The sequence below is a fragment of the Callorhinus ursinus genome, unplaced genomic scaffold (genome assembly GCF_003265705.2).
Source record: "Callorhinus ursinus isolate GAN/ISIS: 27379988/994484 unplaced genomic scaffold, GSC_fseal_2.0 scaffold33, whole genome shotgun sequence".
Classification (NCBI taxonomy): Eukaryota; Metazoa; Chordata; class Mammalia; order Carnivora; family Otariidae; genus Callorhinus; species Callorhinus ursinus.
In genome coordinates, this window is record NW_027397095.1 from 1,480,391 (window position 1) to 1,494,942 (window position 14,552).

The 14,552-nt window shown below is 41.3% G+C and overlaps 1 protein-coding gene across 1 annotated transcript in view; it reads left to right on the forward strand.

The window, feature by feature from the left end:
* GPC3 (glypican 3) overlaps window positions 1-14,552 on the forward strand; it is a 403,812-nt gene that overhangs the window by 254,985 nt on the left and 134,275 nt on the right. The window contains exon 4 of the mRNA XM_025852524.2: window positions 10,944-11,077. Within this exon, the coding sequence (XP_025708309.1) occupies window positions 10,944-11,077 (134 nt within the window). The remainder of the gene's footprint in view (window positions 1-10,943; window positions 11,078-14,552) is intronic.

Here is a 14,552-nt window from a genome sequence, read left to right on the forward strand (position 1 = left end):
TTTGATGGCTGGGTCATTTTCCATTGTGTATATATACCACATCTTCTTTATCTATTTATCGGTTGATAGACGCCTAGGCTGTTTCCATAATTTGGTTATCGTAGATAATGCTGCTATAAATATTGGGGTGCATGTATCCCTTGGAATTAGTATTTTTGTATTCTTTGGGTTAATACCTAGAAGGATCATGGGGTAGTTCTATTTTTAATTTTTTGAGGAACCTCCATACTGCTTTCCAGGGTGGCTACACCAGTGTGCATTCCCAGCAACAGTGCACAAGGGTTCCCCTTTCTCCGCATCCTCACCAACACCTGTTGTTTCTTGTGTTGTTGATTTTAGCCATTATGACATGTGTGAGGTGATATTGTGGTTTTGATTTGTATTTCCCTGATGATGAGTGATGTTGAGCATCTTTTCGTGTGTCTGTTGGCCAGCTATATATCTGCTTTGGAAAAATATCTATTCATGTCTTCTGCCCATTTTTAAATTGGATTATTTGGTTTTTGGGTGTTGAGCTTGATAAGTTCTTTATATATTTTGGATATTAACCCTTTATCAGATATGTCATTTGCAATTATCTTCTCCCATTCCTTGATTGTTTCCTTCGCTGTGCAGAAGCTTTTTATCTTGATTTAGTTCCAACAGTTTATTTTTGCTTTTGTTCCCCTTGCCTCAGGAGACATATCTAGAAAGAAGTTTCTACCACCAATGTCAAAGAGGTTACTGTGTTTTCCTCTAGGATTTTTATGGTTTCATGTCTCACATTTAGGTCTTTAGTCCATTTTGAGTTTATTTTTGTGTATGGTGTAGGAAAGTGGTCCAGTTTCATTCTTTTACATGTAGCTGTCCAGTTTTCCCAGCACCATTTGTTTAAGAGACTGCCTTCAACAATATCCCCACTGGATATTCTTTCCAACTCTGCAATGTTCATTAATTTCTCCACTGTTGTGTGTGCTTCTTCATCTACTATAATACCATGCCCCACACGATGCTTTAACGGCCTTTCCATTTCTCTTCTGAAAAACCATAACAAACAATTTTGACTTTTACATAGCTCATAACATCTACTTTTAAATATTTAATTCCTTTTTCTTTAAACTCTGAATAATTGATTTCAAGATGACACTACACCTTAGGTCACACTATAGTGCTATTCTGAAATGTTCTGTTGCATCAGACACAGTAAGATAAATTATTAGTGTCTATACAGCCAAAGGAATGATAGCTTTTTGTCATATTCTTGTTTCTTAATTATGGTTGCAATCTACTGTGTAGGTTCTACCTTTCTATGATTCAGAGAACTCTGATAGGTCAGTTTAACACCTTTTAGCATCTTTAGACCTAGACATTGCAACTAGGGATTGAGCAAGTGAGTCTTCTAATCTCCCTGTTTGAAGCCATTTTTAAATATCAGAAACATATGTTGTAAATAAATTTTATTAAAATACATAATGACATATAAGTTCTTCCATAATAAGTTTTAGTTAACTTTAAAACTTAGATGATTTTTCAAAAAGTATTTCTAAATATTACAGATATGACTACAGAGTGCATTTACTTCTTTTTTAAAAAGATTTATTTATTTATTTGAGAGAGAGAGAGCACAAGCGGGAGGGGTAGGGGGAGAGAGAGAGTCTCAAGCAGACTCTGCGACGAAAGTGGACCTCAGGGCGGGGCTCAGTCTCATGACCCTGAGATCACAACCTGAGCAGAAACCAAGAGTCCGATGCTTAACCGACTGCGCCACCCACATGCCCCAAAGTGCATTTACTTCTTATGTTTTCACATAGACACAAAACTTCTAGATTTCAAAGTAACAATTTATTAAATGAGAATGAGATAACAAAGATTATAGTAGGCATCACCTAAGTAGCCAGTAAGAGCACTAAATATTGAGAATAAATTAACCTCTGAAAAGTGCATGTATTTGTCCCCTAAACCAGCTATTTTAGAAACTTTTAGAATGCACAAACACATATTCCAGGGCAAAGATTTCATTACACATTATGTAGCCTCTGGAAAATCCCTTTTTATGTTTCTGAGGGAATAAGAGTGTAAAGGGCAAACAAAGTCTTAGTATTATTATGGAGATAGGTTTGACCTCTAGAACTTCCTGAGATGGTCTCAGAGAACTACAGTTAGAGGGGATGAATCCAGGGGAGGTCAAAACTGGAGCTTGGGAGACCAATTAAGAGGATGTTGGGATGATCTATGTGGCATTGGCTTTCCAATCTGTGTGTGTATCAGAATCCCTTGGAGGGCTTGTTAAACCAGATGGCTGGACCCCACTCCCCACCTTTCTGCTTCAGTAGGTCTAAGGCTGGGCCTTAAAATTTGCATTCGTGTGTAACAAGTTCCCAGGTGATACTGATGCTGTTCATTTGGGGTGGCCACACTTTGAGAACCACCACACTGGGGCCTTGCGGCTCATCTCAGAACTTACCCTAGACTTACTGTATGTGAATCTACATGAGTAAGACTCCCGGATGATTTGTATACTTATTGAAGTTTGAGAAGCACTGTTCTAAGAGACAGTTAGTGGTATCCTAGACCTGAGGATGAAGAAAAGCGCACAGGGTTAAAAGTGATTTATAAGAACAGAAAAAGCCCCAAACTTAAATGGCTGGACATAGGGAAATAAGAGAGAGGGTGAAATCAGATATGCTTTGGTTTCAACTGAGTAGATAGGTGATTATTCCTTTCCACTGGGGGAGGGGATGCAAGCAGAGGAGTGCTTTTGGAGGAGTGGTATTTGAATTCAGCATTGAATGTTTTGGCTACATGAAGTTCTCTTTTTACCCCCACCATATTGGTCATATTGGCCATATGTGATTAAGAAATACTGCCCTGGGCTCCCAGTCCTGGGAAGGGATTGGTATTGCATAAGAAGTGTGAGGCACACGTGCAGGATTCTGTTTTTCAACTCAGAATCCACTTGTGGCAAATATAAATCAGTAAAATGCCAAGTCCCTTCCACAAAAGGGTATTGAAAACCTGTCTCCCGGGGCACCTGGGTGGCTCAGTCATTAAGCATCTGCCTTCAGCTCAGGTCATGATCCCAGGGTCCTGGGATTGAGCCCCACATGGGGTTCCCTGCTCCGCAGGAAGCCTGCTTCTCCCTCTCCCACTCCCCCTGCTTGTGTTCCCTCTCTTGCTATATCTTTCTCTGTCAAATAAATAAATAAAATCTTTAAGAAAAAGAAAAAAGAAAGAAAACCTGTTTCCCAGCCCCATAGCATCCATCGCCATGCAAGTTAGAGACAGCAGATAACCAGCAAAGATGATTTGCCACCAAATGATTACCAAATCAGTAATCGGGGCCCTGAAGAACAGAAGGGGATAGTCTAGGTATCCCAGAGCAAAGACAAGAGACTGTGTGATGGATGTGCAGACAACGCCGGCAGACTCACTGTGCTTCCCGCTCAGAGTGGGGACCCAATCTCATCAAACCTTTTTGCTGCCTTCCAAAAGTCCCCAGTTAAAGGTCTCCTCCAAGTATTACTTACAGCTAGCAATGTACGTGACCAGCGGAGCCAGGATGCTGACACTCACGGCAAGCTGCAGAAGGTGAGCAGTCCCCACTTACAGGATGAATGAGCCGGGTTTCTGTCTGGATGTGGCCGACTTTGCACGTTCACCCCCTAGTTTCTTTGCTCCTCACACAGCTGCTAGGCATGGCAGGCAGTGTTATTTCCACTCTGCAGACGAGAAAGCTGAAGGAAATTAAAGGACTTGTGTAGAGTCACTGAAACAGGAAGAGAATGGGACTAGAACCCAGGTCTCCTGACTCCAAATCGTGTGCTCTTTTCGCTATAGTATAATGCTGTAGTTCCACTGAACAGCAGACTGATCTGCAGGACAAGTTCCCCTTTTTTAGATTCCAGTTTATTTCAAGAGATGACTTCAGGGACGCCTGGGTGGCTCAGTCGGTTAAGCATCTGCCTTCGGCTCAGGTCATGATCCCAGGGTCCTGGGATCGAGTCCCACATCGGGCTCCTTGCTCAGCAGGGAGCCTGCTTCTCCCTCTGCCTGCCACTCCCCCTGCTTGTGTTCTCTCTCTCTGACAAATAAATAAATAAATAAAATCTTTAAAGAAAAAATAGATGACTTGAATGGAAGGTTCACACAATGACACCTGATTTCCTAAAATAGCGTGATTCATAATGCATTATAGTTTATTAGCAACTTTCATTTTAATGGTCAAGCAATTAATGATGAGTCACAGCCAAATGTCTGTGGCAGGAAAAAAAAAAAAAACGCTTACATTGTCACCAGGTCTGTTCATTATCCTCTGTGCCCTATATCCAGATCAATCAATAGTTAATTAATAATGATGTGCTTCCTGAAGTACAAGGTTATAAATTAACTTAATGCTCATATGCATATTTTTTGTAGGAAAAATGAGTGGAAAATGCCTGCCATGCCCATCTCATTGTAAGAAAATGTATGTAATGATTACAAGCATATAATAAGAATGGTTTGCCCAGCCAAATGTTTGTTCATTTCTGTTAATCAGTATTCATTTGAGCTACTTTCATGCAGTTTGTGGAAGCAGTGCAATCAGTTGAGTAGTGTGGCAGATTTAAATCAGTAATAAAAGCCCTGGGGAAATTAACAAGACAAAACATTAACCACAGACTAAACATTAACATATATTAGCATTTTTATTATACCTGTAGAATTGTTAAATGAGCATGGTTACCACTATTAAAAAGTTTATGTTGTAGATCACATAATTTCAATATATGTTTTGTTTTAAAACTTTTAAGATTTAATTAAATGAAACTGAACAACAGAGTAATAGACAATTCAACAGAATGAACTGAAGTTCGTCATTTTATTTCCGCTGGAAACCTACGGGATTCCCATCCCACCCTATCCCCTAGCCCCCAAGGTATCCTAAAACAAATGCCACAGGTAATACTCCTCCAGAGCGGACCACGGGATCAGAGTTGGTATTTAAATTGCATAACCGTAGAGGAAGTTTCATGTTTAATTCTTCAGGGTTCTGATGAATCCACTGACGACCCCAAACTAAATTTACACCAATTATTAAGCAACCGTTCTCAGAAAAGCACTCTTTGGGGCCACGGTAATCCATTGGATTCTAGCAGAAAAGTTATTCTGTAATTAAATAAAACTGCAGAGATCCTCTAGAGCTCCTCAAGTCTTGGTGACCTCGGGAACAGCTCTTGAGAGGGAAGGAGATATGCTGATCACCTAGTACCATTCTGTGAGACCTCCATCTTCTTCCTCAAAGGCTGTCGCGTTTCCCAGGCAGTAGGAGGTGTCTGTGGCTCTTCTACGGACTCACTAATGGGAACTTCTCTCTTTCTGTTTCTGTTTCTCCCTCCCCTTCCTCCTCTTGTTATGGGCCATGTAAGTTCACACACACACACACACACACACACACACACACACCTCTTACTTATTTCTTGAGAAAGAAAACATTGGTGTGCCTGGTTGGCTCAGTCAATAGAACCTGCAACTCTTGATCTTAGGGTTGTGAATTCAAGCCCCACGTTGGGCATAGAGTTTACTTTCTGAAAAAAAAAAAAGAAAAAATGTAGCCTTTCCTTCATCTGTTTTTATTTTTTTTAATCTGGTTTTTTAAAACCAAGCACAAAAATAGATCTGTCGGGCTAGTTAAGAGTGGGAGAGAGTCAGAGATACTCTTTAATGTATTTGCATCTCTTCCCCCATTTTCTCTTTTAGGCTATTGGAGCTAAAGGCTTAAAACTGTTGCATTTTTTGTAGCCCTAGGATCAACCAGGAATCTCCAGTTGGGGAAAACTATAAAGAATATAGTCGGGCCAGACATCAGACTAGACCTGGGTTAAATCGTAGGAATTACAGATTTTGTAGCCAATGCAAGAATCTGGCTTCAGCAGTCAGTCAAGGTCCAGGGACAGCCTGCAGCAAGCCACCTCGCCCACAGAACCGGACATCCAGTGCTTTAGGATGATTACTAATCCACTCTTACCTGGCAGGCCAAAGAGTTTAAATCACCCCACTAGAAACACTGCCTGAAACTTTGGTTAGAATTGGATGTCCGTTTTTGGCTTATCTTTAATAACTAACCCTTCTTTAAAGTATGTTTTTTAATCCTTCATAATAATTGGTCTCCTCCAGTTATGGACGGGATGTCCACAGGACTGCAAAGCTGGGCCACACTCAATACTGGGAAGCCCAGAGCCTAGTGTCTTGATTTCTGTCAAGAAATCACTGGCATGGGGGAAAAATCAAAACCAAAAACTCAGGGCACCTGGCAGGCTCAGGTCGTGGAGCGGGTGACTCTTGATCTCAGGGTTGTAAGTTAGAGCCCCACGTTGTGTGTAGAGATTATTTAAAAATAAAATCTTTAAAAAATAAGCTTGGGTTTTGGAGTAAGCAGATGTGCGTTCAAGTCCTAGCTCTGCCATCCTGCTTCAGTTCCTTAACCATTGTGAGCCTCAGGTTCCTTATCTCTAAAATGGGGTCAACAATACCAGGTCCATATGCCTCAGAGGGTTGTAGAACTCATCATCAAGAACAGAGAATGGCTGGAGAAGTTATTAGTAAGGCAGGAGGCTGGAATAAGCTATTATGTTACAAATGCGAAGTATTAGTATTATTGAGAAACTTGCAACATAGACTTTCTCTGCTCAGTCACTCAGAGGGAGAGATCAAGTCTGAGTTTTTTGGTCGCCTGAGAGTTTCCAGAACCAACAGCAAATGGGGCCTGAGAATCAGTATAGTTATATTTTAACCAATGGGGTATCTGCATTTCTTGACATGTCAGTTATGGGGTGCCTATGTGAACTGCCTCAAACCAAATGCTTTGCATGGTTTCAAAATCTTTGGTAACATATTCTACTTGAAAAGTCATTTTCAGGGGCACCTGGGTGGCTCAGTCGGTTGAGTATTGGCTCTTTATTTTAGCTCAGGTCATGATCTCAGGGTCGTAGGATCAAGCCCGGAGCGGGGCTCTATGCTCAGTGGGGAGTCTGCTTGTCCCTTTTCCTCTGCTCCTCTCCCCGCTCTTTCTCTCACTCTCAAATAAATAAAATCTTTTTTTTTTTTAAAGTCATTTTCACCTTTTTCTTTTTCAGAGGAGTTCAGAATCAAATACGGCACTTCACATATTGTATCTTCCTTTTTTGCATGAGACCCGAGTGACAGGTGGAGTGAAGCTGTGGGACCAGGTCAAAAGGAAGGCTTGTTATGGGTGACAGGTAGAAATGGGGTTGTAGGCCAGGTCTCTTGAGGCCAAGTCTCCTGGGCTTTTCACCATACATTGCTGCCCTAGTGGTATAGTCTCCTCATGCTTGTACAAAGCCAGTTCTCAGGACCCTGCTTAGAAAAGAATCCTAGGGATGCTAGGATGACCTTCTGACCATGGGTATGGTCAGAAGTCCTGCCTTCGTCTTCTTCTTTTTTTTTTTTTTTAAGATTTATTTATTTATTTGAGAGAGAGAAAGTACACGGTAGGGAAGGGCAGAGGGGGAGGAGAGAAAATCCCAAGCAGACTCCACCGCTGAGCACAGAGCCTGATGTGGGGCTCAATCCCATGACCCTGAGATTGTGACCTTAGCCAAAACCAAGAGTCAGGTGCCCAACCGACTGCACCCACCCCTCAGGCACCCCGAGGCCCTGCCTTTTTAGGTTTCAAGTCTTGTAACACCTCAGAGCACCGTTGCTTTCCCTGCCATAGGTTCTGGCACATGAATAAAGGCACCGTTAGGAATCACAGTTCGTGGAAAATGAAAGGATTTTCTATTCCAGGTCTACTGATAGAGACACTCGCCTGTCTAATAAATCCACTGGCACTAACTAAATTTCAAGATAGCAGCACCCTTGACCAGGTACATTAGTCAGTGGGAGGAAATTGGATCGCACTTGTTGTTTAAGAGTCCCAAACTCTTGGGCAGGACTTGGAGTTCTAAAATGCCACTCGAAAGGCTGGTGCTTCTTCTTCAGCAAGTGCGGCTGTAGCGTGAGACCCAGGCCTCCAGGCGTTGCCTGATGTTGCCCGAGTGTAAAGCTGAAAGGACCTCTTTAATGTGAATACTGCGTTTCTTTGTAAATTATGTTTTCTTTTTGTGGCCACCTCTCAAAATGAGCTCATAATATTCACCTACAGCTCAGACAATGTGGAGGTAAAAGATGTGGAGAGAAGAGCCCCAAGGGGGGAGGGTCTACATTTGACAAATGCTTTGTATATGTGAAAAATTTGCTTCATGGTAGATTTGTGGAAGAAAATACAGCCCATCTGATAAGATGTGGCAGATTTCAGATGGGAGTGGGTTGGGGACATTGGCAGGACACCATTGTTTGCCCCTTACCCCACACGGAGCCTTGGGGAGTCTGCCTGATAATGCCACATTGGGTGGCTTGGGAAGAAAAGTCACACTGGCTACATTCTCACTTGTTCTTAACCTTCCTACTTTTGCCTCGCTGCACCCCCTTTCCAGTAAGGTGAGGGGGGTTAGAAACTTTAAAGTCTTGCTGTGGCCCAATTAGCATTCACAGATACAAAGGGCAGACTTTCAATGGGGAGGCAGGTTTCACAGCTGTGGCTTGTGAGTAGACAAGCTACCACGAAAGATGTGTGAACGATTTTGATTTTGGTGCTGGCTTTGGAACAGGTGTCGGTCAAGAGAATGTGTCTCGTGCTCCTGAATGTGCCAAGAATACTTTGATCCTGGTGAAATAGATTCTCACACTGATGTATGTTCACGGAGTAATAAATAGAGATTTATGGAGCGGAGATCAAGGTTTGGTTCCACAAATGTTCCCCGGCTGTGTGACAAAGTAAACATGTATATGTCTATGAACATAATTTTAGGACGCACGGTCTGCCCTCAGTTATTTGTATCTGCCTTGTAAACTTTGGAAGTGATTGGAACCAAACTCCCCAGTCCAGCCAGGCAGCCCCCTCGCCTAAAGCACCGTCAGTTCGGGTAAACTCAGAGAATACAGATTCTTTATTTGAAGTTAATATCTGCCCGAGTCAAATAGCATTTCATAAACACATCTGCAAAATTCAGTATCCTACATTTCACAGGCAAGCGGAATATTTCAAAATGTCTGCACCTCTCATTTCCTTCCTGTTAAGATCTACTACTGAGAATAGCTGGTCTGAATATCAGACTATAGGCGCTGTCTTTCATCAGTGGATATGATGCCACTACTGACTTAAGATTCTTTTTGTTCTAATTCAAGAATTGATTTATATATGGAAAACGTGCCAAAGCTATACAAGCCAAATGCCATTTTTGCTTTTAGAAAGACATAGATAGCTTCCTAAATGTTATGGGGGCCATCTTGAGAAATCCAGAAACGGATGACCACATGCAGCCCGTGGCCTGTCAGTAAAATGGCGTGCCAGGCCTGACACTAGGAGTTTCCTTCCATTCATTTCAATTAATTTGCCTTTACTGAGTGCCTAACAGCATGCAAAATTCAGTCTGAATTCCATGGAGGTACAGAAGTACCAAAGATAGAACCTCTGTCTTCACCAGGTATTTCTAATATTTTTCCTAAAGTATACAATCTATATATTCACCTTGGCTATGTTGGCTATGTTTTTGAGGACTGGGAGTTCCTTTTTTAAAAAAAGAGAGGGAGAGAGAGAGAGAGTATAAGTAACTGGAAACCAAGCATCGTCTTCTAGGGAGGTGATATTGTGTAAGCTTTGAAGTCAGACAATGAATCCACTGTGTATTTACCACAGGCAAGTAACAACCTCCCCAAACCTCAGTTTCTTCACCTCTAAAATGGGGGTGATAACATTTAGCTTAGTGTCTGGCATAAGGGAGACGTGTTAATACACACTTTTTTTTTTAAGATTTTATTTGTTTATTAGAGAGAGAGAATGAGAGAGAGAGAGAGAGCACATGAGAGGGGGGAGGGTCAGAGGAGGAAGCAGACTCCCCGCCGAGCAGGGAGCCCGATGCAGGACTTGATCCTGGGACTCCAGGATCATGACCTGAGCTGAAGGCGGTCGCTTAACCAACTGAGCCACCCAGGCGCCCCCATACTTTTTCATATAGAAGTTCATTTTAGGCTTTTGTCTGAAAGCGCAAAAATAGAAACCTACAATAATTGAACCACATCATTTAGAATTGAGATAAGAAAGCTGATGCCATCTTTTAATCATTGAGTGTCAAAGAACTAAGCTTTCAAGGGAGGCATCCAACAAGTACTTTTGAATGAACAAGTGAAGGGACAGAGAAAGGAAGGAAGGAACGGAAGAGGAAGGAAGGGCGGAGGGAGGGAAAGAGCGAGGGAGGAGGGGAGATAGGCTTTCTGGAGCACCTGTGTTCTTTAGGACTCCCGGCCCTGGCCTTGTTCAATGATAACGTGATTCAGAGCTGACCACACTGGCGATTGATTCGTTGGCTTGCCTTCTTCCTTCCCTTGGGCGTTTTTACGAAAGCCAGATGAGCAATTACATTGGCCTTTTTCAGAGTACTCTACCCTGGGTCTTCTGACAGAACTCTCTGCATGAGAGGCTGCTCTATTAACAGGCTACTCTCCACATCTCTCACACCCCCTCACCTCCCGCACAGGTTCTTTCTAAACTTTGTAATTCCCATTTGCGAACTTCTTCATTCGTATAAATACCAAGGGCCATTGACAGGTATCAATAGCCTAAGTCTTTTGTAGAGGGTCCTCTCAAATGTGCAGTTCACTATAGAGGAAAAGCATTTTTCATCTTAGGAAACCTTTGAATAGGCTGTGCTCAGAGCCCCCCCCCCCCCGCCTCCGCCAGTCTTCAGCCTTCTTTTTCACAGATGGCTCTTTGCCTTAGAAGCCTATCACCTTTTTCGACTCCAGTAATAGCTTCGTTCTGCTCTTTAAAAAGAAATTGGGGGAAGACATTGAAGTGCATTTCAGAATTTGTTTCTACTATCATATCTGTGAAAGTATCGTATAATTATATTACATTTCTTTTTCAGATTGGCAAGTTATGCGCCCAGTCTCAACAACGCCAATATAGATCTGCTTATTATCCTGAAGATCTGTTTATTGACAAGAAGGTATTAAAAGTTGCTCATGTAGAACATGAAGAAACCTTATCCAGCCGAAGGAGGTGAGAGGGTTTTTTTTCTCTATTTCAGCGTACAATTAGCAATTGTGTTGTGAGGTCAAAAACCTTTGGAGTGAAGCTTCTTAAACACACATTATTTTGTTCTTTTGAGTAGAGTTTGATTAAATTCTATCATTTGTCAATGCCAGAGAAGAAAGATACCATATTATATCTAAGCCATATTTAAATGTAAAGTTACCCTATGTAGATATCCAGCAGAGCAAAACAAGGTGGAATGGATTTCTCTATTCAAGATATTTATTGATTAAACAAAACGTTTTCTGCTTGTGATCTGGTCTCACAGCTTTATGGCTTCGCTTGTGGCTTTCCCATTATTAACAGTCCAGGTCAAGTTCACCAGAGAGAAACTGGCAAGACACACTCATGTATATACACATACTGCACATTCTATACACTCTTGTAAGTATATAAAATGAAGGATTCAGTTTCTGTTTCTTAAGACAGCAGTCAGGGGACTAAATTGAAGTTTGTTTCTGATTCTCTTCATTCCTCCTCCCCTCATCCGGATGACTTCTTCCCCTGTTCTAGCTTCATGGTTACAAATAAGGAATAGACATTGGATGGGAATCCCAACACAAATCTGGGAGAGGTGCCTTCCCAAAAGGACTGCACCTGTCCCCAAGCCTGCCACTGGCTCAAGAATAGCCAGACATGAGCTCTGCTTCCTGATGACTTTGAGGGAATTGGGAGAGACTGGCCTATAGATGGAAAATTAAGAGTTGAAATCAGCAACATCTCAGATGTAGGCTACATTATGCCATTCATATCCACTTACTTTTGCAGTGATAACTCTTAGTCATATATGATCCAGTTTGGAGTGAGAGAAGGCAGTAAGGGTGCTTGAGAGATAATCCTCCCAAGAAGCATTTCAGGAAGTTCCATTTTCTTCTCTTTTGTTGACTTCCAACCGAATGGATTTCTAGTTTTCCTGTAGCAACAGTTTTAAAGTGTGACTCAAGCACCCAGGAAGTCCCAGAGACCCTTTTCAGGGGAGTCTGTGAGATGCTCCTTTTGCTAGCTACATATCCATGTGAACCTGGGTTTTGTTTATATACTTCAACCAAAACAACACATTGCAACAGATTGAATGCAGAAGCCAATGGGAGAATTCAGCTGTCTCCTAATAAGCCAGGCTAAAGATAGTTTCTAAAAAGGCAAAACCAATATCACTTCCTCACTATTTTTTTCATAAAAATAGTATTTATGTTAACACATAATGGCTCATTGTTAGTTTAAAATTAATAAATAAATATTTTTTCCCTGAGTTTTAATTTCTAAAACTGAAAGTATCAAAAGATACATATCGTACGAACAAATCTCTTTGGCGCCCTCATTCATTTTTAAGAGTGTAAAGGAGTTATATTATTTCTCCACTGCTACATAACAAATTACCCCAAAACACAGTGATTCAGAACGACCAACATTTATTATCTCACAGTTTCTGTCAGGAATTTGAGAACAGCTTAGCTGGGTGGTTGTCAGTCTCTAAAGAAATTTCGGTCAGTTTCTGGGGCTGTAGTCATACGAAGTGTAGATCTAAAGTGGCTCACTTAGCAAGTTAGTGCTGGTTTTTGAAAGGAGGCCTCGGTCCCTCACCACATGGACCTCGTGAGTGTCCCCACAGCATGGTTGCTGGCTTCCCCAGTAAAACGCAATCCATGGAAGAGAGCAAGGAGCAAGCTGTGATATCTTTTCTGACCTAGTCTGGGAAGTGACATACTGTCAATTCTGGCATCAGTTTGTTAGAAGTGAGTTCCCAATTCTAGTCCACACTCAAGGGGAGGGAAATTAAATTCCACTTCTTGAAGGAAGGAGTGTCAAAGAATTTGTGGACATATTTACAAATTGCCACAGGGGTCCTGGCACCAAAATATTTGAGACCCATTTCCCTATAATATAAGGGAACTTTGGGAAGTTTCTGTCATTCTGGGAAGACAAAATTTGGTCATTTTTCCAGACCTCCTTTAACCCCTGACTTTCCTTTGTCTGTTGTTTTCCATTGCTTTCACACTTTGCCCAAACCACCTGAGAAATTAACCTGTCATTGATCTTTAACTAAGGGAAACCCCTTGCATATTGGGCTGAAGTGAATGATTTATATTTATATTGTATTATTATAATATATATTACATATTAATGTTATATTAATAATGAATCGATATATAATTACTAATATATTAATATTTAAAATTATATAAATATAATATAAATTATATGGTTATATATAATTTATAATTATATTATTTATAAATGACATACAAAAATAAAATACAATGTAAATGTGTTGTATTATATTATACTACATAATTATTAGTTTAAAATTAATAAGAGGGGCGCCTGGCCGGCTCAGTCAGTGGAGCATGCAACTCTTGATCTCAGGGTTGTGAGCTCGAGCCCCACACTGGGTGTAGTGATTATTTAAAAATAAAATCGTAAACAATTTTGTTAAAATAAAATTAAATTAATAAATGGAATTTTAAATTATAAATGACATTTATATGTTATAAATGTAATATAATGTAATATATTTGTATAATATTGTACAATAATATGTATTTTCATATATGTGGCTTTAGCCAACTCAGCAGACATTTAGGAAATACCTATTATGTGCCAGAATGTGTGCAGAGCATCAAAAATCAAGACACAATCTCAGCTCTCCAAAGCAGTCTGATGTGGAAATAGACTTAAATGCAAATAATTCCAAAATGGTTTTATAAGTGCAAAAGATGTCCAGAGTCTATCCCTAGAGGCAGCCTACAGGAAAAGTGAGAGCCTCTGCCCAGGGAGTTATAGAGGGCCTTCACGGAGGAGGTGGTATATGAATTGGTCACAGAATCATAGGCAGAGTTTGTTCAGATGAAACACACCAGCCCAGGCCCATTTTGAGACCACCCATTTATGAGTAAGTAGGAGGCCCTACTTTATCCAGGCCCTGCTGCCATGGCCTCTGTCTGGGGCTCTTGTGGGACCCATGCCCTATTGCCTGACAGGGGAGGGCTCTGTGATGTTGATTCCTCCAAGGAAAAAAGAAATTGATGAGCGGGTTCTTGGCTGGGCACCCAGATTTGGCACTTGGTCTAGATGAGTTTCTGAACTTGTTGCTAAGCACAAAAGGAAAGAAAACGTAATAAGAAAAACTACGTAGCCTGTTGGCTTGAGTAAGTGGTGGTCAGGCAGGACTCCTTTGGGTGTTGGGAACACGAGCCTACCCCATGATGCTTCCCATCTCTTACAAACCGGAACATTAGAGTCCAAGGCCAGAGCCTTTCCTCCTGAATTCTCTTGAAGAATCAGAAAGCAAAACAACAGGAGAGTGTCTGATTTCAGTTAACTCCCTCCAATAGGCATTGTAAACCCTCTTAGGGAGAGGGGAGACTTGGGGATTAAGATGATCTCTTGCTGCATGCCCCGGCCCCTGCAGTCTGATGTTATTAGCAGGACTTGCTTTGGCAGA